This window comes from Passer montanus, unplaced genomic scaffold (genome assembly GCF_014805655.1).
Source record: "Passer montanus isolate IOZ18808 unplaced genomic scaffold, ASM1480565v1 scaffold45, whole genome shotgun sequence".
NCBI lineage: Eukaryota > Metazoa > Chordata > Aves > Passeriformes > Passeridae > Passer > Passer montanus.
This window is the reverse complement of record NW_024369373.1, coordinates 6,558,332-6,581,690: the sequence shown is the minus strand read 5'-3', so window position 1 is coordinate 6,581,690 and position 23,359 is coordinate 6,558,332. Positions and strand designations below refer to the sequence as shown.

General features: G+C 38.3%; 1 protein-coding gene across 4 annotated transcripts; it reads right to left on the bottom strand.

Moving 5' to 3' along the window:
* Positions 1–403: 403 nt before the first annotated feature.
* On the bottom strand, positions 404–23,350 carry SLC7A6 (solute carrier family 7 member 6). 4 transcript variants are annotated; one of them, XM_039721435.1, is made up of 7 exons: positions 23,230–23,350; positions 18,455–19,018; positions 14,317–14,442; positions 12,047–12,191; positions 5,558–5,654; positions 1,485–1,625; positions 404–448 (listed from the first exon to the last, which is right to left on the bottom strand). In XM_039721435.1, exons 1-6 carry the CDS (start codon positions 23,333–23,335, stop codon positions 1,578–1,580), a joined length of 1,086 nt encoding a protein of 361 aa, XP_039577369.1. In that variant the 5' UTR covers positions 23,336–23,350; the 3' UTR covers positions 404–448; positions 1,485–1,577. The 4 variants fall into 4 exon arrangements, with proteins under 4 accessions (XP_039577369.1, XP_039577366.1, XP_039577367.1 ...); XM_039721433.1 differs by lacking the exon at positions 404–448 and adding an exon at positions 9,457–9,580 and having other exon boundaries at positions 1,485–1,588; XM_039721434.1 differs by lacking the exon at positions 404–448 and adding an exon at positions 9,457–9,580 and having other exon boundaries at positions 1,497–1,625.
* Between the last annotated feature and the right edge of the window lie 9 nt (positions 23,351–23,359).

Sequence of the window (23,359 nt, the reverse complement as noted above, 5' to 3'; positions counted from 1 at the left end):
CTTTGCTCTTCCTCTCATATATCTGGCTATTTAGGACCATAAGGAAATGCAGAATTATTCTTAACGGAACTGTTGCTAAATTTTGCAAAAGAAATCAAGTATGGTAACTCTGCTGTGCTGAAAGAAAGTGCATAGTGGTATGAAGTGTTTTTAGACACAACCAGTAAAACTTGGGAAACAAGAATTACTGACTTTTTTGAATAGAGTATCAAAGTAACAGGTTAGAGGATCAGATACCATTGGAGCTAAAGGTGACCCACAGAGTTACTTAATTTGAGCATTTCCAATCAATTGAGGGAAGCTGTGCTGTGTGTCCCATCTAATTAGTTGAAAAGAAAAGCAATAACTTGCATTGAAGAGCAGAGCTGGCACGGGTGTGAACCTCTTCATGTGGATCATAGACAACAGATCAGGAAGGTGACCTTCCCGAGATCCTACAAAAAATAGCCTGAAAAAAAGCAGTAAAAGACATGTTGAGACCACAGGCAAGAGAGAATAATTACAGAAAATCAAAGATTAACACCAGTCAAAATAAATATTTACAACACTGAATTTCTGTGCTTTAAACTGGAACCTTCTTATAAAGATGTACTGTACAACAACCATTGAAAAGGTAGGCAAGTGTTTAGAAAAAGCTGTTAAGAATCATTTTTTTAAAAAAAATCATCCTACAGTTAAATTAGGCAATATCTACAGTAACTGAAACAAATTTCTATTGTTTCACAAAATTCTAAAAGCTAGCACTGAAAACATTCCAGCTTAGGGAAGAATAGTTTTCAATGCCAACCAGAAGAGATTGCCAGGTCCCTAAAATGATGTCACTCAACCACATGCTCAAAAAACAAACAAACACAATTTTATTACCAACTGTTCTATATTGACTGCTTCACCAAATGATCATATTTCTTGTCAACAGAGGCATTGCAAATTCATTCAATGGATAGGAAGAATATTAAAATGCCTGAATAAATCTATTTAAAACTTTTGCTAGTTACCTCCACAATCAGTGCTCAAAGAAAAGGTTCTACACAGTAACCTAAGCTTTTTGATTGCAGCTTCATAGCTGTAACAAGTTTTTTAGGGTTTTTCCAAGTACAAAGTTTTAAAATACTGATTTTAAAAGGTCAGTAAGTTTTAGATAAATACATTTGAAAACAAAAACATGCTAGAATTAGTCTATCAAGTAAAATGGAATGTAATGCAAACGATCAGAAGGCCTGAGGACTCACCACACAATCAAAATTCATTTGACTTTATAATTATGCTCTGCATACACTCAGGAATGCTTTGGGGAAACAAGGCAGCATTAAGGGTGTATGTACAGACACACACAGACGTTTATTTAGATCTGTGGTTTTATTGTGGCTATTCATGATAGGTTCAATTAAAAAAAGTATTTTTGCCTCTCTCACAATAGATCAGCACAACAGTAACGTGTAAAAAGACTTATGAACATTTGTCAAACTGAAAGAGATAAGCACTACCTTGATGATGCTAGAATTGAAGCATTAAGTCCACCAAAGCAAGAAAAGGCTACAGCAATGGGAATTGTCCAGCTGAACATACCAAATACCTTGTCAGCAAATGTCTGATGAAAGGGAAAAGAAAAGGAAACATGAAAACATCTGCAAAAAAGAATATGTAAAACAGTGACATCAGAGCTTTTCTAATACACTTGTATGCAAAAATAGTAACATAGTAAGGACAGTACATAATGCAGCACAAGGAATCACACAGCTGTCTTATTTATTTATGGACTCTAAATAAGCACAAACTTCTTTAGCCAAGCATCTGAAGTCATATTTTCTGCTCATAAAGGAAAATAAAACGTTTTGAGAATTTTCTTCCCAATCCTAATATATTTTATTATCTAACTGACCTACAGAACACAAGTGAACATTCTCTGGATTACTAAAAATATTACCAAACAGTGAAGTGCCATTGCAGTGAATAACCACTGCCAACATCACAGCTACTGTTCACAGATTCTATTCTAGGAATCTACTTTAATTTCCTTTTTTTGCAGTTTCCTAAGCAATATCTTTTCCTTTAGCTCCACTGGCAGGGCCTCTGGACTCCACTCTCACAACCTGGCAAATAACAGAGCAAGTGATCTTATCACTTGCTCCATACTTGATGTTGCTAGACAATAGTGCAAGAAACTGTGGTGACTGTCCATGGTAGAGCTCTGAAACCAAGAAGTCAGGAGCATCAAAGTTTCATATCAGGTGGTAAGAGCCACTGATTGCCAGCAATCTTGGCTCTAAAACAAAAATGGGTAATAATTTGCAATATACTGTCCTGGTCTATTCTGCTCAACTTCCTGGATGGAGAAAAAAGGCAGAGAGACTTAAAGTATCAGATAACACACCTGAAACATGAAGAAATTTAATTCACACAGACTGACAGGTATGCCACCTCCCATCTTGGCCTGAGCACTGTACATATCTGGACACCAGCATGGAGTTAGGCAGAAATGCCCTCAGGTTGTGTTCAGAGGATGTGGGTGGAAGCCTTCCTACCCATCCCATGTCTACCTACACATAACAAAATCACTTCCATCTTTTTTTTTACAGAAGCAAACTAACAGTCATAGTAGCAAAAGAATCATATCCACATTAGACAGCATTAAGTCACTATTTAAGGAAACAGAAAGGTACATATTCATGTATAAGTAATATTCAAACAAAGGTTTGAACATTTCACATCTTAGAAGCAGCAGTAATCTAAATCTTTTATGAACTTTTCTCTAAATCGCTTTCTTATGTCTCTCTTGCTTTATAAATTTCAAGATCCTCAGACATAAAAAGCATAGATAGTAATTCAGCTTTCTGTAGGTCTGTCTATTATAAAAATTTTCTTCAGTTTTAAGTATTTTAATATTTGTAAACACCTTGCCCTTGATCTCCCCCTCAACGCACTGGTCTTAATCATAACATTTATAAGCTAAGAAGCTCAATCAAAGGTGATAAACACTCAAAACTGGCCTTTATCTGTATCATATTAAGTTATCTCTATTTAACAGTGGTCAAATTTTGATGTAGTTACTCCACGAATCAGATCATCAATAGCAGTGCATTACAATCTGTTTTCTTAATGCTTTTGTAGGTCAAAAAAGCCTAAAAGACTTAATATAGTTGGTTTGGTGTTTTTTTTTTTTTTTTTGTTACATCAGTATTTCATTTTCATGAGACAAAACCCTATAAATAATGTCAATCTTTAGGCCACAAGATGCTGAGAAATTCACTGGCATAAACCAAGGCTTGGGGAGCTGTAGTTTCCTGTTCTTTGTCTGCACTGAAAAAATGCTTTGTCCAGCACATTATCCAGATTATGGAGCAGAATCCAATTCTGCTGTGCTCCCTCATTAACACTAAAAAGCAGAATATATTCCATCCTTTTGTGCAATTTAGTTGAGCCTCAAAGGCAGACAGGATTTCCTGCTGCTAAAGGACAATGCAAAGCCACATAATCACAAGGGAACTTTGCCTAAAGGCTCAGAGTCAATGCATCAACTGTGTCACCCTGGTTCTCAGAAAGGCACCTCTCTTCCTGAGCTATTTTAGTTTATCCATCTTAGCACAGCTTCCCTCAAAATGGAGCTTCAACATGGGTGGAAAAATGCATACAGATTCCTAGAGATATTATAAAAAATAACATGAGAAAAGTATAAAATAACTAGTCCATGTACATACCTACTTCATGCTGAAATCAGAACATCAATTTAGCAAAAGGCCATGCCATTAGAAATGTGTTCTGTATACCATGGATTACATTTCCAGCCAACTGAAACTGCAACTAATAATTTACATTATTGTATATAAAAGATTTCTGCTGCTCAAGACTAAATAATCCCTAAAACCTGAAGTGCTTCTCTCAGGTCCTTACTGCATCTAAATGCAGCTCAGAGAAACACAGTCCCCTGAAGCAGAATGTAATTTATTATGATCCACTCAATGAATTAAGATAACTCCTCCAGAACAAGAATGAGGACAAGATGAAAATTCCAATAAGCAACTGTTGTAATATTTTAAAGGAATATTTAAACCTAAACTTCTGATTTCTAAAGCCAAACAATAAGTGAAATTACCAGACACAAAACTCCTGGAGGATATTTTGTTTTAATATATAAAGTTAAGATACAGAACAAGATGTTAGAGAATTAAGATGTTTAGTAAAATTGCCTAAGGGATAAGCATTTAGATAAGTAATATTAACTGCTGAAGCTAAAGAAGAAAGAAAAAACCTATTAATGCAGTCTTATGCTGAAGGATGCAAATTAGCTAATATACCATTTGGAGAAATATCTTCCCCCCAAAGATGTTCTTTGCAAACATTTTCTATTTTCTTTTGAAACATCTGGTAATGAGCCAGTGTGAATGACAGGTGCAGGACTAACTCACAGGCTATTTCCATACTGTAATGTGTATCTAATTGTTCTAGGAGATGCTAATACTGTTCCACATGTGTTGGAAAACAACAATCATTCATATGAACAGTAAGAACCACAAACTATAAACAGACCAAAATGCTACAGATTCAATGTGTTCTGGATGCAGGCTGTGTTCTACACCAACTGTTGATCCAGCTCAAAGCCTAAATAAGTGATTTCCCCAGAGCTGTACAAGTCAGACTCTTCAAAAAAGAGAGTAATGTAGTGACAATCTCTACCAAACACTGTCACTTCCAATGCACTTTATAATGCTGTAGTTGGGATTCCTGACAGAGCAAAGGGTGGAGAAACTTCAAGAGCTAAACTTGAGGTGAGGCAATACAAATGACTATTTTAATTGAGAATCATCTAAAAAAAGTTCAGCTTGGTTTGCCAAGTAGATCTGCCTGCAAAATGATCTTTCAGCAAAACAAAGTTGAAAGGTACCTGAAGTTTGCCTAATCTATGTATTGAGATTAATCAGCTTAACACGAACATGAAGACCCACCTGCTTTAGGCAGGCATTTTGTGACAGTTTCACCTTCATTTATAACAAAAATCAGCCAAGTTCATTACTACTACTCAGACACTTGATTTATTGAAGGATTTATAAATCCTTCAATACCCTCCTTCCAACAGATGCCAAGTTTAAAATGTCTTCTTTAAAGCTCAGCTATAGTCTCTTGTGAACAAAGGCAAACCAAAAGATCTCCACAGCATTTCTTGCTAAAAGAGTTACTGAAGTCTAAGTAAATGCAGCCACAAGAAACATTCACTGCATGCATATCAGAGGATTATTTTGCATAAGAAGGCAGGGTAGAGAAAAGTACAACATGAAATCAAGCTATCAAGCACACACACTGAGTGCACTGCACCAAGAAGGGAAAGGGGAAGGGAATAGTAGAAGAGTTAGTGGTTGCTTTCTGCTAAAACCACAACTGTACAATCATGGATCCTCCACAAATGAGCCAGACCTGGGCTCTGAGCTGAGCTCCTCGCCAATTCTACTTTAACTACCACTACTTCTGGGAGATGTGAAGTGCATTTATAAAAACAAACGAGCTGGCAATGGAGGAAAGAATAGAGCATTCACAAAGGTATGTGGAGGATGACAGAGGAGCCTACCTGGAGGCAGCTATAAGCAGAAACATTTAGTCCACCATAACAGGAGAAAGCCACCACTATGGGGATGGATATCATCTCAGGATTCTTCTGAGAAAGTCTAAAGAGCAAGAAGGATTAAGAGATTAAATTGTCATCTCTGCTATAGTCTGACAAATCCTGTAGTCCAGATTTGAATTATAACTGCTTCTAACAGCTTGGAAACAGAGAATTCAGAGAAGTGCTGATGTAACACTTGCAATTACAGATACAGTTCTTTTATGCCCTCCCATCCATTGAGTATGTAAGGTATACATAGATACACGCACACTGTAGGACATGCACCTGGAACTGTTCCCTTTAGTTTTGGGGTTTTTTTCAAACCAACATCAGGTATTAATGAAGGAAAAGGCTCTCCAGCCATGCACTTCTCAGCTGAACTGCGCTTATTCAATCATGACTAAAATGTTACATTGCTCCCAGAAGAATGGTTAAAAACTGAATTACAGCTTTGTTTCAAGGCATGAATGACTGAATAAACTACATTTTATTTTTGTCTTGAGTTAGTTTGATCTCATGATCATCAGCTGGTAAGTTGTGAATGGTTTGCAAGAACACTTTTTTGTCCTTTTAAAGGTCCAAACAACAGTTCTATACAAACAGGTTGAACTAAAAGCAGCAGAAATTCCAGCATCAAGAGCTGCCACAGCAAAATACACAGGATGCTGCCTCACACTCAGTAATTCAGGCACACAGATGAGTAGCAAGACCCACATTCACATTACAAAGCACAAGATGAGAACTGTTTCACCACACTTGGCTGCACATTAGAAGTGTACTTAGAGGCACACAAGAAATGTCAGACTACACTGAGAGCATATGGAGCCACAAGCACATGTGAGGCTGGCAAAGCACCACACAGTATTGATTGGAGGGACAAATGGAGAAAGGCAAAGAGAATGTAGCCTAACATGAGTAAGAAACTTATATAAAAAAATATCCAAGGATTATGAGGTGTTTCTATTTGGAAAGTTTAAAAGGCATCTACAGAGCCTCTTCATGTAACTCATTTCAAGATCCTATTGCCAAGGAGCTTTTCCAAACCAATTTCTATTAACATTCTTACATGAAAATCATACAGAGCAGTAAGGGGACATATATGAATACACACACACACACACACACATATATATATCTGTGAGCCATCTGACTGGTATTTTGGAAACACAATTAATTCTGCTTTGACATTTCTCTTGAGGTGAAGTATAAATACATTCACACACTTCAGGACAATCTGACAGTCAGAACTACAGTATGTTTTTTTAATTTTGAGCTTTGGAGGACACTAAGGTGCTATTGCCTACCAGAAACAAACTCTTGATTTACGGCAATCTGGAAGCTGCACATGCAAAAAAAAAACACCAGAGCAGAAGAAGTTTTCTGCCACTGCCATAGATTACATTGTCAGGATACTGTATGACATCTCTCCTCACTGACCAAATTAGATTTAATATCACATATATTAAAAGAAACGAAAGAGTGCCCATCAACCAAACCCATAAAATGGTAAAGGTGCAAAAGAAAACAATTTAAATGTGTCTTTTGTAATTCTTGTTTCAATTACCATGCTGTTGATCAATTCTACTCAAACAGATATAATTCTCTTGTTGTATTATTGGCAACACCTTTACTGGGAGAAAAAGGTACCAGAGTGCAGTAAGAAGTCCAGCATAAAATTCCCACTTCATGTTTAGGTCACTGAATACAATCTTATGGCAAGAGAACCAGCACTACTCTGCTGCATTAATACACTGCATTCCTATTTGCATGTAAGATGTCTCTTCTGTACAGCCCACATTAAAATTTCCAATGTCAGCTCCAACAGTAAAATAGCTTCATTTACATTTTCATGGAGGTGCTGAAGATATTTGATCTAAACCTGCTCAGGTGTTTATCCTCTTCTTAGCATCTCTCATAGCTAGCTGTAGAACAAGGGTTCAGTGTTTCCCAAGTCTCTCACTCATCTCATACTGAAAATATAAGATAGCATTCTCAAGTTCAGCTCAGCTTCTCAGCTGGGGCTCCAAAGCCAGAGAACTTCCACGTAGCTGCCATCAGGAGTGTTGCATTGGCAGTGAATTACAGCTAGCTCCAAGAAAGAGGGCAAATAACTTACTGAACAACTCTCCCTCTAAAAGCAACTGCCTGCCCCTAATGAAGAGTTCTTCAGTTTTAAGGTATGGAATGTGCTCCTCTTCATCCAAGGAAACCTTACTGGGAAGTGCCCATGCAAGCAAAGAAGAGGAACATGACACTGATGGCTAAGGACAAGCAGATTTTCTTTTTCAGAAAAGAAGCCAGTGAAGCCAATGAAGGAAGAGAAGTAATACCCAAAAGGTCAAAGAAGAACTTTAAAATTTCTGTCTGAAATCAGTTACAAAAAAAAATACTCAACATTTATTAAACTACTCCAAAGAAGAATAAAACAGCTAAAACACACAGCCTCCCACATTCCAGTTCATTGAGGGAGCATGGCAAAGCAAAGCAAGCCTGCTCCAGAATATGAGAGCACCAGGGTGAACTGATGGACCTGCACTGGACTCACAGGATGACACTCAAAGATGCAACTGAAGTCATCCTCTTTATCCCCAGTTTGCTGACAAAGCTGTACAGCTCCAAGAAAGATGACAGCTGACTATGCAGGACAACCAACTGTTTGCTTCAACCAGTTTTAGCTCTTCCAAGTAAAAGAAGTAAGCTGCCAAATACCACCTATTGTAGGAACTCAATCAAGACCCACAGACATGACCAAACACAGGAAGCAGGTACCAAGCTGTGCACTGGCAGCCAGTATGCTTCCTGTCAGGAGACAGAACAGCCCAGAAAGTGCTTGTGGAGCCAGCTGCCACTTTCACAGACAAAAAACACAACAGTAGTCTCAAACAACATAAAAAAGGTTGTTCAGTAACAGTGAAAGATGAGGTAAAATGTCGGCTCTTCTTTATTTGTGTTTGTGCAGCAGAGTATTTTTCATCTGCATAAAACTTAATAGCAAAGGTTGTGATGGTTTCCATAAGGAGGTAAAACAGAAGTCAACTGTAAACTCTGACAGGAATCATTGAAAAAGTAAGTGATTTGACATGACCAGCAACTATCTGAAGAGCATTTGCAGAGCTTTTAAGCTGGCTGTTGCTGTATCACTTAAATTTCTTCAACAAAAAAGCTTTAAAAGTCAGTTTGTTAGCCCCAACACTGGGACTATACCACATGAAGCCAATTGTGTTGTAAAAGGAGGACATTTTATCATTTCTTTTCCCATATAATCCCTTGGTATGATTTCTTTTGTCTCACAGCCACCAAGAAAAACAGCACACAATGTGCTCTGGAAAGATCCATTCTTACTTCTTTTACTCAGAACTTTTAGTCCATTCAGAAACCGGAAATAGCTTCACTCCATCCCTTTCCAGCTCAAAGCCTCTTCACTGAAAAGGAGAAAGCCACTTCACTTATTCCCAAAACAGCAACAAGGAGGCTGAAATGTAACTGCTGCTTGATTAGACCAGAGACTCTAAAATGAAGAACTATTACTACCAAGTTTCTATAAAAATTCATCGATGTATTTTTCAACCTATACCAACTTCCACCAACTACATGAAGGGCAATAAGAAATCTGTATCTTGTATCACATGTAGAATATCCAAGCAGATGAAAGTGCCTCATTTTCATCAGATTTTTTTGAATACCTTAATTCTCACCTCCTTTCTTCATTCATCCACCGAATACAATGCTCTAAGTCTTCTTAAAAGATTCCACTGAGGATAAAACTCTCTTCTACCACCCAGAGAATCTGTTTTTTGCTCATACCCTTACAATGATTTTTTTAAGCAGCTCAAACACTCACTTGTAACACTTGGTCAACTTACCACTGCCACAGCATCACTAGAGAGGACAGAGTGAGCATCCAGCACGGTATAGTAAGCTATATTGGTCATAATATAGATAATAGTCACAATTGGCATAGACACTGCAATAGCCAGAGGCAAATTCCTGTAAGACAAAAAAAATACCAAAACTCCAAAACCCACAACTGCAGAAAAAGAAAAATTACATTAGTAACAGATTAAAGTTACCTATTTGTATCATTTACAATACAGAGAAAAGTAATGAAGCCAGCATAAAGATTTCAAAAAAGGTATCTCTGGAATCAGAGTTTGTTTTCTTTTTTAACTAGAAATTCTCATATAGAAGGCTGGAAAAACCCCCAGATATTTATAGTAACTTAGAACCTAAATTATGTGTAAAAAGGGATTCTCTCCAACTCCTCTTCAAACACTCTAACTTCAAGGTTTCCACATCTGTAGTAACAACCTTCAAACCTGCATGCTTTAAATGATTTCCTAATGTCCATGTTAATTACCACATTTAGAACCCAAAGAGGCAGAGCTCTGAGGTACTGCACTCCTTCTCCCTGGGGAATGGGGCTGTCCTTTCAGCACTTACTTCTGGAACTGATGCAGGGAGATTTATTAAAGCAAACCCCTATGCTTCATGTCTGCACTCACCACTGCAGAGAACAAACTGACCGGGCTGCACAGCAGAGATGCAGATCTAAAATTGCTGAACAGCTATGAGCCCCAGCATGTGGTGTATCCTACTAGCAAGTACAGGTCTAGAAAGCTATAGAAAAACAAGTGAAGAGTAATAGGAAACTGCTAACCTTTAGATGTGAGCAGGTCGGAGTTAGCTGTGAGATAAACTCACAGCCCTGAGTGTGCAGCTCCACAGAAAAAAAAATTTTAATGTTAGGTTTTGGCTTTTCTCAGTCTCATTCTTCCCTCAAACCTCACAGGAATATTCAAATGTTTCAAAAGGGGAAGCAGAATTGAGAGTGTTACTCTCACATTTGCCCAGTTTGAAATCAAACACAGCAGGGTGACATTGATGTGCATTTGCCATGAACATTGTTTTCAATAACAACAACCAAAAAACCTCCAAAAAACAAAAGCCCAAAGCATAAAAATTATCAGTTTGACTGAAACTTTTCAAAGTTTCCTCAAAAACTTCCTGAGGCCCAGAAGTCCAGCTGTTTCTGTCTGCTGCCATGGAAGCAGAAAAACAAACATACCCCACATCCTCCATATAAATCAGTAAATTAGTAACTGGGAGTTCTGACTCTTCTTTCAGGTTGCACACCCATAGTAAGCGACCCGTGAATCCCAGCACAGAGAAGAAAAAGAATCAGAAAACTGAATTTAATTCAGAAATATTACACAATGTAACAAAAATCTGAAATAGCATTTTAAGGACTTTGCATCATCCAAGATTAACGCCAAGGGACGATGTCAAACGTAAATTGTGGATTGCAACTTTTGGGTGGACAAGCATGAAGGCACTACCAATCAAGTGAACAGGAAAAATATGTAATTCTTGTAGCAATTTTGTAGAAGTCTGGAAATTATTCCCAAGAACTGTCAATGCAGAAAGCTGAAATCTGAAGTTCACTTTACCAGCTACCATTCTACCAAGAATGAAGCTTGTATGAGGCACTGATGCCTATCTAGAGCAGATGATGATGAAGAAATTTGCATCAGCTAAATATCCTGTGAGAAAAATTGTTTTTCAAAACAATGCATCTAAAGAAGAGCTATCAAACTGAATACTAACTTTAAAAAGAAAAGGCATTGCAACAATACTCAAAAAATAAGCTTTTCAGCAGAAAAAAACCCCATGATTTGAAGGACCAAATGACTTATGAAAATACAAAATGTGTATCTTCTGAATATGTGTATCAAATCTTTGCAAGAGGATTTAAAGAAACAAACTGTCAATCTGGAATTCAATCTAACTAAAAGTAGCTAGGTTTTCTTTAAAGTACTTATCCACTGTTTTAATAGACAGCTTTCCTAGTTAGATAAATGCCCAGCATAAAACTAAACATCCAGCACAGAAGGGAATAAACTGCAAAAGTCAAAATCAGTCAGGAGAACTAAAAAAAACCATGTCATTCTTCTTTATCATCCAGCTACAGCAATCTGAGCTGTTGCTTACAACAGGATGCAAAAATTATCAAAGGGGATTCTATTCTAACATAAAAGTGTCTGCTTACAAACTCACAACTGGGCAATATTAGCCAGTCATACTTTTAGAGCATAAATTATTGGAAAATATCCATATTCTTAAATATGAAATCAGAATGTTTGCACAGGTAAACACAGACAACATTTAGGTACCACTGCAACAATGACACCTATTATAATAAATTGCAACAACATCTTGAACTGAAAGCTTATCTAGCACTGAATCCTGCAATCATCTACACTCAACTGTTCTTGTGTTTTAATTTCTTTTTCACTTTCAATGAAATTTAGTAAATCTTTGCTGGTGGCCATCCACAGCCTCACCAGTAGAGCAGTTCTACTCATTTCTGCATAAGCTTAGAATTTATTAGTGAATAACAGCCACAAACCCAGCAACCCAGGAACCATTCACATTTAGAAAGCTCAAACCATTTACCTTTCTGGGTTTTTGATTTCTTCTGTTACATAATTGAGTGTATCCCAACCAGAGTAAGAAAACAAGGCAGAATATAATGCAAGGGAGATTTCTCCAATATCAGTAGAGGATCCCTCAAAAGAGTTCTTAAAATGCCATGTGTGTCCTGTGTAGAAAAGATGCAGTGAAGGACAGGATCACAAAATACAGTAAGTAGTATTTTTTCCATGCGCCACAAAATTAGAAAAACACCTCAGAAACCCCAATTCCTTCACATCTGCTTATTAAGAACTTTTTTCCAATTCTACTCCATGTTTTAGCCATGAGAATAAGCATGGCATTTAAAACTACTATTAATTATTCTGTTTGTATGGTACTGTTCTACAATCAAGCACTTGGTTTGTCCACAGTAGCACAAGAAGTTCAGGAACATTAAATTCAGACTAAGTTATAAACAATTGGCAATGATAGTACTCAGGTTAAGTGTGGGGGTTTATAATATATATATATTTAGAAAATAACCCACTCTATTATTTTATATCTTTTGAAATTTTCAAACATTTAGCTTATGCAGCAAACAAAGATTACAAGGGATTTAGATAACTATGACAAGAGAATCCCACACAAATACCCACAGAGATATTTAAGGTTTTGCTACTAATAATAGAAAACTGAGAAAAATTAACAGAGTATAAAGTATTCCTGTTAAGATAAAATGTTCCCAAGCTAAAAGTGTAGGTGTGTTTTTTGGACCAGTATTTGTGAAAACTTGTGCCATCTTTTGACTGTAAGCAAGTCAATACAAGTTCATCAATCACAGTTTAATATTCAGACTCTATATAAACACACACAAAACCAACAAAAACAGAAAGGCAAGTTATGTGCAAAAATGCCCACTCTATTATTTTATATCTTTTGAAATTTTCAAACATTTAGCTTATGCAGCAAACAAAGATTACAAGGGATTTAGATAACTATGACAAGAGAATCCCACACAAATACCCACAGAGATATTTAAGGTTTTGCTACTAATAATAGAAAACTGAGAAAAATTAACAGAGTATAAAGTATTCCTGTTAAGATAAAATGTTCCCAAGCTAAAAGTGTAGATGTGCTTTTTGGACCAGTATTTGTGAAAACTTGTGCCATCTTTTGACTGTAAGCAAGTCAATACAAGTTCATCAATCACAGTTTAATATTCAGACTCTATATAAACACACACAAAACCACCAAAAACAGAAAGGCAAGTTACTGTGCAACTCCAAAACTGCCCTATACTATGCATCCTGAAGTGTTTAGACTCCTTTAAAACTGTAATTTGAAGCCTCTAAAATATCTTTACTTATTTCTCTTTTCTACTTTTTATCGCAATCAGACATTGCTACTCTCTTGGCACAAACAGAGGTGGACTAACTGCTGAGGTAGGAACAGAAAGTGGAGACCATGTCAGGGAAATTAGATGTGAACAAGCTTGGTATCTATGAAACAAGGGATGGGCAGATGTGCCAAGGATTAAACCTGGTGCTTGCATATGCATATTCTTGATTGGGTCACAGTAATTATCTTCCTATGAACTTTCAACAATAACCATTTAGAGCAAAGGACATAAATTGTCAGATTGCCAGGGAAAGACAGCCCTTCATGGCAGCTTTGAAAGCAGGATAATTTTCTTACGCTAACACACCAACAAATTCTTCCCAAAGGAAGGGCTAAGAACAAAGCTAAGTTCAGAATTTCTCTTAACTTGAAGGCACAATGCCCAACACATACACTTTCTAATTCTCTATAACAGAACTCGGGCTTTGAGCAAAAACACAGGTGTAGCTTCACAAATCTACCTACATATTCTTAGCACATTTGTGCCTCAAGTTCAGGCACACTTTCAGGCTGCAGACTCATTTTGTAAAAAAAATATTCAACTGATCTCACTGTAGAGACATTCTTTAGAGAAATTTGTAATTTTCACCACTCCCACTGTACTTTGCTGTGTCTGTGTATTGCTGTTTTCACTCCCTTTTTAATTCTGTACTGCAGGCTGTAAATAACACAGCATTGCTGAGCAGTCAATTATCTTCTTTTGCCAAGTTCAAAGTCAACTGAGATAAGATGGATATCCCATGAAGCAGTATCATGATAATACCTAACATTGGTATTACTGGTATTTTCAAGGTGGCTGTATTATACTTTTTTTACTGAGGCATTTCATAAAACACACAGAGGAAGTTTACAGTCCTTAGATCACTCAGTTTAATTGATAAGCACAAACCTTTGCTACAATTTTACAAGCTTACCCTGGCAGATTTGAACAAGTCCAGTGATGATGATGGCAATAAGAGCAGCAACTTTAGCATAAGTAAATACATCCTGCACACGTGTGCCCCACTTAACATAGGCACAATTTATAAATGTCAAAAGACCTAGGGAAGGAAGAAAACAGAAAAATTAAAACATTATTTGAACAATGCTCAGTTTAACTCACTTTTCAAAGCTTTTAATTGTCATCCAAATATGCACTTACTTGTTATAATAATACTTAGGTTAAACTAAGCCAAATACACAGGTACTGAAAACACACTGATTCCAACAAAGCAGCAGGAAACAGATGTTTTAAACACTGTTTCAACAGACAGGAGGAAATACCTTCCTGTTCTCTGATTACATGCTCATTTTCCTAATGTTACCCCTCATTGGCTGTACTCTGCAACCACCCTGAAACTAAAGAAACTGCTACATGAAATAATTCATTTCAATGTACCAATATTCTTCTAATAAATTAAATATTACCTAGAAATTCCCTTGGGCAGACATATTAAAAGAGTGTTTGAAAAGGTTTCTTTATGCTTCATTGTTAGGTTGAGGATGAGATCAACATCCATGGAGTAGCTGCAATGCCAAGTATGGTTACAGGTGATTCAACACTTTCCAGTTCTACTGAACTGTATTATGAAGAGAGAACATATCAATTTTACAAGGGCATGTACTGAGAGGACAAGGGGTAATGGCTTTAACCAGAAAGAAGGTAGATTAGATTGGATTAGATGAGGTGTAATCAGGAAATTCTTCCATGTGAGGGTCATGAAGCACGGGCACAGGTTGCCCAGAGAGGTTGGGGTGCCCCATTCCTGGCAGTGTCCAAGGCCAGGTTAGATGGGGCTTGGAGCAGCCTGTGAGAGTGGGAGGTGTCCTTGCCCATGGCAGGGAGTTGGCACGAGATGATCCTCAAGGTCCCTTCCAACTTAACCATTCTGTGGTTCTAAAGAGCATGTCCCTTACAGCTAATACTACAGCAGTCTGCATTTTTACAAACTGGTAGGAAGTAAGGAGTATTCTGAATGCCTTTAGTCCTCTATCCCAAAATAAATTAGTCAGACCTATTTCACAAGATGGCAATGAAACTTGAAATGAGACTTTCAGATCTCACAAATGTCTTGTATTTGCTGACGAAACTTACTCACATGCTCAACTTCCCCAAGACAGTTCTCATGACTCTCAACATTTTGCTTATGCATTCATTACCCTTCTCTGGAGTGGAGAGCCAGACAACCTTTGCCTGAATTCAAGGCAAGAGCTGTATACTGAATAGGATTCAGTATCTTCAGTAGTCTTTATTTAACAAAATTCTAATTTGGTACATATTTTTCTTAGCTAAATTATCACTATATAATTGAAACTTCTGAATTGGAAACAGTATTTCTCCCAAATCTCAGTTTTCCCTCTAGCTAGTGAAAAAGTGTTTATATACTACTGTACTTTTTATCTCCATAGAATTTTCTAGTACTGCATATTTTAAATATGCAAATAAATAAAAATTAAACTTGATTGTTTCAGGAATAAGGTAGCAGTAAATAAAAATTATATAAAAAGATGTGATATATTATTTCCTTTGCCATAATCCAAGAATACTATGATAGTACTGAAATAAAAATGACCTTAGCACAGCTACCAAATTCAAAAGAGTAACTTTTAGAAGCTAACAAAATAAAGGAAATGATTGAGTAAGTATGGCACTCTTATGTTACACAGTCTGGACAAGCTGCATGAGGCTCAGCTGAGCATGGCAAGAAGAGGGGGGGAAAAAAACCCAGTCATATCAAATTTCAAAAGTCAGGACTGCTGCAGCTTCCAAAGAGCCTTCAGGAAAAAAAAAAACAACTCTGCTCAGACTCTGCGCTTCAGTATTAGTGATTGGAGTATTTGCTCACTGGATTTATTTCTGCTGTATTTTTTAAAGCAACTTTAATTGGGATTAATTATTATTAGTGAGTTAGGGCTTGGTCTCTGCTTCAGATGAAATGATACTCTCATACCTTATAAGGGAAAAAAAAGAGAAAAATTATCAATATTCTGAATAAGCCAAATCTCTCTTTGTTTTACTAAAAATACTGTTTTCTTTAACTTAATTATTGTTTAGCCACTTAAGTTTCTGAGAACTGTCAAGTTTAGCTCTGTAGCACCAGGTGACACCCCACTGCCAAAATGATTGTCAAAGTAACGCTGCATAACACGAAGACTGTTCTCACACTAGCTCTAGTATTGGTATTATTAAAATTAAAAAAACCCAGCCAACAAAACTAAACCTCACAACAAACCCACCCAGTCTCACATACAATCTGTACCCAACCAATGTGCAGACTTCCACTCCCAGCAGCTTCATTATTAAAGGATTAATCATATCCAGAGCTAGGGATGTCACAAACAACATCAGCCGTGCCAAGACAGGGAGAAGTCCAAGCTTTAACAGCTAAATGAAGCTGTACAGCAGGGGTGAGTCTCAGCACTGACACTCAGAGCAGGGCAGAACAAGCATTTAAACCACAAAACAGACTGTTAAAGTAAATTGTTCCACCTGCCTGAGTGATTCTGCTGTCACATGTCTCCGCTAAAAAAAGAGGTGCTAAATCCTCTTCACCAGCAGCATAAGTAGAGGACATCACACTGTTTTTCTACACCTACTATATAATAATTTTAATTTAATCACTTTGTCTTAATTTATTGTTTTCTAACAAACTCCTTTTTATAAGGGCTAACCGTCCTCAGAGTGAGGGGATACCTTAAATGGAAGAGCAGATTCTCCTACAGTCTTGAATTTGTGCCAAGATACCTTGGGACAATACCTGTTTAAGGAATGTGAACATGACACCACAGGCCCTTCTTCATTTGGAAGAAGGAGGGAACAGAACTGATTGAACTGACAGATTTCCTGGAAGAAGTTTGTGATTATTTTTCCTCCTACCTTGTCCTCAAGGTATGAGGAAAAATATGTTAATGCTTCCACAACAGTAGAAAACATGTTAATGGGAAGGAGAAGCTGCAATCATAACCAGTTACAGAGGTCAAATATCCAAAGTACATGCTCTGTCATTTCCCTTTCCTTATCCTTTATAGACAACTTAATAAGGAACATTAGAGCTCTTCCAAAAGATGCCTCAAAAAGGAAACAACTAGAAGCAGCACGTGTCCTTGCAGCATATTGCTGGCAGTAAAAGAGTCCAAAAGTTCTGTGTTAGGTTTTTGATATAAAATCGTGTCAATAGAGGTGACAGGCTCCAGAGCACATGGCAATGGATCAGTACATCAAAAAGCACTGTTCTACAGACTTGCTGAAATAGTTTTGTCACTGCTTACTGGAAATGTAAAATATGTATATAAACACTTTTAATAGGAAACACCTAAAATTAAATAAGACACACAATTCAATCATAGAGTTTCATTCTTTTGATACAGAAGAACTGTCCTAGTTTGAAGTGTGTGGGCAGCTGTTCCTCTATACTGGCAAACAGAGCTGGCTATATGAATACAAATATTTCAATTTTATGTACATACAAAATTTCCACTTTTCAAAACAGCTTTACCACACATACTGCTGTACTGATCTTACAATTAATCCCAAGCATAACGAATCATCTTGAATGAATGATTTTTTTAAACCAGAGTAGTAACTGAAACATATAACCATTGAGAAATTATTGCAAACCAAATGACATCAGAATTTATGGCATAAGAGCCATTCTGCAGTAGCTCTTAAGACCACAGCAAGAGTATCCCAAGGTTTGATTTGAAATACCTCTTCCAAGGCAAAACAATTTCTACCCCCATTTTTGCCAGGTAAGTAAGCCTGGAAGAGTTCAACACCTTGTTCTGCTTCCAAATGAGAAAATGGCCATTCACTGACTGAACACCTGCAAGTTTCTCATGCTGGAATTGTTCTTTTCCCCATTATAACTCAAACCATTGCAGATCCAGTATGCACCAGCTCTGAGTGTGGGTAAGATATTTTAATAAAATGTATCGGGGTAGAAACTTACCATAGTAAATTTAACTCAAACCATTGCAGATCCAGTATGCACCAACTCTGAGTGTGGGTAAGATGTTTTAATAAAAGGTACCCTGGATAAAAACTTACCATAGTAAATTTCAATAAATACTTACATTCACAAGCAGCTGCTATGAGACGACAAGCCACATACGGAGGGTCACAAGAAGGGAAGAAAGGCTGAACTATGTAGTTAGCAAAGGTGATGGCAATGATTGCCTGACTAGTTGGTTCAACAATCAGCAGTGAGGTCCACAAACGAATAAAAGCAATGAAGCTCCCAAAAGACTCCAAGATATATGCATAGCTGGCTCCTGACTTTGTAATAGTGGTTCCAAGTTCAGCATAGCAGAGAGCTCCAAAGACTGAAAATATCCCTCCAACTGCCCAAATTATTAAAGACAATCCGTAAGATTTGCTGTAGATGAGAACTCCTTTGGGCGAGACAAAGATACCTGAACCAATCATGTTGCCTACTATAAGGCTTATCCCATTTATTAAAGATATTTCTTTCTTCAGTTGAAATGTATTTTCGTCTCCATTCTGTGTTCCACTTTCATCTGTCCTTTCTGATTTATTGACGGGGCTGTATTCAGCCAGTGAAATTTGTGATTTTGTACAATCTGTCCTTTCTGCCATTGTGGAAAGACTGTGAATTCTCCACGACTCCAAACCACAATCTAAAACAAAATATAGACAGCTGAAATCATTATTTTATTTTTTTTTATCCCAGGACTTTCTTGCAAAATCTTCTTTCCACCTTTTTACCCTATGATTTACAAATATAAATTAAGATATTTCCTTTTGTTGCTTCGTGTTTGGTTCTTTTTACACAAAGTCAAATTCATGCACAGTTAAACAGCAGAACCAACCCAGACAAACCAAGAGACAAATTCCTATATAACTTAGAATTAAAGAGGAACTGCTACCATCAGGAAAACAAACTAACAAAACTGTGGGAAGGACAGAATTAAAGGACTCCTATCTTGAGAAGACCAGAAGAAAGACCAGAAAGAAGGACAGTAAGATGTTATAGATAAGGAAGTACCACAAGACCAAGATGGAAGTTCTAGACATGAACACAGATGTACAGCAACACTAAAAATACCAATGCAAGTACTGTGCCTACACAGGTAATTTATGAGTGATCTAGTAATGTTATCAACTGCTGAGGGCCACAGGCAGAGGTGCTCACTACACAGTTTTACACAAGTTTAAGATCACTAGTTTATTCGTAGCATTAAAAAAAACAGGCCCTACATACTACCAGAATTATTTTCATAACTATTCATTTGCCCTGCTCCTGATTAAAACTTTAGTATACACTTCAACTATTTGCTATAGAATAGAAAAAAAATTGAAAATCTGGGTCAATTAGAATAAAGCAGATAATCTAGTGTGGGGTGGATTTTGTGCTTTTTTGGGGATAACACTAATTTTACAAATTAGTGGTTTTTTCTAACTGCAACAATAACCTTGTCAGCTGAGACAACAAAAAAACTGAATATAGGAATTTTGAAAGGTCAACCAAACTACCTGTGCATCTAGTAACATATGAACATACAAGCTGACATCCAGCTACCATTTGAAAACATGCCATGTTCATTTTCAGCCCTTCTGGCAAAAGGACAGAACTGCATCAATACGTTAATAACTGATCACTGATGTAAAACTCCGTTTTGGTGGTAACTACACAGCTTTAGGATTTCTTGCTCACATATCCTAATCATCATTTCTGTTTCCTCCTGAACACCTTCCAAAGTACAAATTCATCAGAAGCAAACACTTCACTTGGAATACTCGGGCATTTTGATGATTTAAGTCAATTGAATAATTCAAATCCCATCAAACCTGGTGTGTTAAGTCAGAGCCAGTTTTGCACAAAGAGTAACCATCATTGATTTACCTCATGGTAAACCAGAGGTGCATTTAATTACCTGCAGCTACAGACTCAGTCACCTCAATCAGCAGCATGTGACTGCAGTTTTACACAGTTTTGTTACCTATGACCTTGACTGCTTCTTGTCCTACTCTCTCCACTAATTACCTGCAGCTACAGACTCAGTCACCGTTCAAATGCATCCATCTCAATCAGCAGCACGTGACTGCAGTTTTATACAGTTTTGTTACCTATGACCTTGACTGTTTCTTGTCCTACTCTCTCCATCCAGGAAAGAACAATCACAGTATCCCTCAACCTAGACTCTTTTGTCCCCCAGTTCTCCTTCTTCCCCTCCTGCTTTTGTTATTCCCAATTTTGGGAATCTGCCAAGAACTAGGATTTGCCCGAAGGTGTGTACAACAGCTCAATGAAGATTGGATACTTGACTCCCTTCCCTAGCCTTGTTTGTTTTATATGCCTTTTAAAGACTTCAGGGCAGGAATTGCTTGTTTGCCTGACTCAGGTGATACATTACACCACCTCGGAAAAAATCAAAACTGTTGGCAGGTTTTTTCTCTCAAGCACTTCACTTAACTTTAAGTGGAATCAGTATCTGCAGCTTTGACCAATTGGAAAAAACTTACCAAGAAAGAGGGAAAGCAGAGACTAGAGAAAACCGAAGCTATGTCAGAGAAAAAACGCATGTATCAAAATCCATTATTCTGTCCCAAGATCATTATTTCAGTGGAAACAGAAAAGAAGCTTGGAGGAAGAGAAACAGAGACAAATAGTATACATTTTCTAACATACAATAATCCTAATATACTGCAGCTAAAAATACTTTCAGAACAATCTCTAACACTCCCAAAGCCTGACCACAGGCTAATGCAGGGTTCTGCCTCCACACAAGCTAACCAACACGTGGATTTCCTCATCCTCACCCTTGTGCAACAGTGTCTTCAACTCTTTTTTTGCTGATCACTGCAGCCGTGAGGAATCTTTTTGCTGATATGTGTAGATTTTTTTTTTTTACTGAAATGACTCTGCTGTTGCTATAGAAAGCTATGATATGAAACCAGCACAGAGTGACCTGAAAGTAGGAGCACTTCACTGTTTCAGCAAGGATGCATCTTCTGGTGAGGCCTACCACACTGCAGACAGGTACAGGGGAGCTGATGAAGGTTAACATGCAATTAGCAGTGTACCAACACTGCATTACAGGGTGGCCCTCCTCTAAGGGGAGGGAAAGAGGAACCATCTGGCAAGATCCCCTTTCTCCCACTGAGCAGAACACTTGTCACTTGTTCGACCTGGGATGAACCTGCAAGTGATTTAATGACCAAGGTGAAGCAGCAAACTGCAAAAAGCTTACTGTGTTTGCTGTGCTTTTATACAGTACCTGCTCATTAGCAAAGATTTCTGGCGCTCTTGCTTCTGTCTTCCTTAGCTCTTGACTGCATAAAACAACTCTCATTGTAACACAGCTTACATTGGCTGTTCATATATCAGATGTCAGACTCCTATTTCTGAACACAATGACTGGTCCTATGAGCAATATTCAAGATTGTTCTATACAGGGAAACAGCATCAAACTCTTCAGGGAGTTATGCACCAACAGACCAAATTTCTGGCTGTAAGTCCAGAAATGCTTATTCATTGCAATGTATATATTTAGGCACCTCATAGTCTGAACATTTACATGGGAAAGGCTTAGAGTTTGTCTAGGATATCTTTTTTCTGGTGAGAGAAGAATCACTGCCCTACCATATATATGCTTAACAGACAGAAAGTCCGTGCAACAAAAACAATTCCCACTGTAAAGATCTGTTCAACCAAGTATTTTGTGCTTGCATATACAAACACACCATCTTTAGCACAATAAAAAAGAAATCCTACCAACAAACATTTGATCAAATAGAATTGGTTGTAACATCCATTAAAAAAAACCCACAAGATATGTTTTATCATGTAAAAAAGTATGAAAGAGAAGTTACTATCAGTTTTTTCACTGATAGTTTATCAGTAGGTAGTAATATTTTTGTATTTTTCATTATTTTCATATTTCTAAGGAATAAAACAGAAGTAAGCTCATAACAGGGACTTTGATCAGTCTTGATTTAGGCTGGGAGTGCACGAAGCTGCTGCAGTGAGAAGAACATCTGGTGAAATTTATACAATAAGGTAAAGACAGAAGGAAGAATCGTAGAGTTTGTTAACGTAATTCACCTTATTTTTCATGCTGGGGTAGAAAAGCGGAAACATCTTCACAGTGGGGGAAATAACGCCTAAAGACACACGCTACACCCATGTGTACTCTTTAGGTGGCACTTACAACCGCACCTGATCAGATTGCAGTCAATACCCTCCATTTAAAAACACACAGAACAACCAAAATCACTACTAAACATCAGCAAGAAAGGGTGCGCTGGCCTGAGGGTCTCGCTCAGCCCGCCCCAGCGCCCTGCCCCAGCTCGCCGGCAGAGCAGTGATGGTTACCGGCACCGAAGGCACCGAAGGCACACGTGGCTGCACAAAGCCACCCTCGAGTCGCCATAAGCGTGACCCCGGGGCTGCGGCCGCCGGCCTGACCCTCCCGCCGCAGGAGCGGGGCACGTCCAGAGGTGCCACTGCTACTCTCGGAGGCCGCTCCGCTCCGCACAAGCGGTGCTGAGCCTCTTTATCCTCATTAAATAAGCGAGGTTCACACAGCCCCGGGAAGGAAGTAGCTGCAGGCAGCCGCCTCAGACGGGGGCTGTCAGAGTCGGGGCGCCCTTTAAAGACAATGCAGAAGCACACACGGCATTTATCCGGCTACCACCGCACGCCTGCGGCAGCCCGGGTTCGCCAAAGCCGCCGCCGCCCCAGATGCTCCGCAGGCAGGCGCTGCCGCCGCAGCCCCTGCACTGAGGCCGCTCCCTGCCCGCCTCCCCTCAAGGTGAAGGGAACTGAAGGAGAGAGGGGAAGGAAGCCGAAACCCCACCCGGGCCGCGCCGGCCGGAACCGCGTTACCTCCGCTCCCGCGGAGCCGTCTCGGGAGCTGTGTCAGGATGCTCCCCGCCCGTTGCCACCCGACACGCGATGGCGGCCCCGCAACCCCGCCCCCCCACGCCGGCATCGCCGTCGCCGCCTTCCCGCCGCG

What these genes read in the sequence shown, in the direction of transcription:
- SLC7A6 (XM_039721432.1), bottom strand. Translation starts at nt 23,335, where the DNA reads ATGCCGGCGTGGGGGGGCGGGGTTGCGGGGCCGCCATCGCGTGTCGGG. An exon ending in GAAATCAAAAACCCAGAAAG is followed by an intron (nt 9,581 to 12,046) that starts GTAAATGGTTTG and finishes TTTGTCTTACAG; the next exon opens with GAATTTGCCTCTGGCTATTG. An exon ending in CTAGTGATGCTGTGGCAGTG is followed by an intron (nt 1,589 to 9,456) that starts GTAAGTTGACCA and finishes CCCTTTCATCAG; the next exon opens with ACATTTGCTGACAAGGTATT.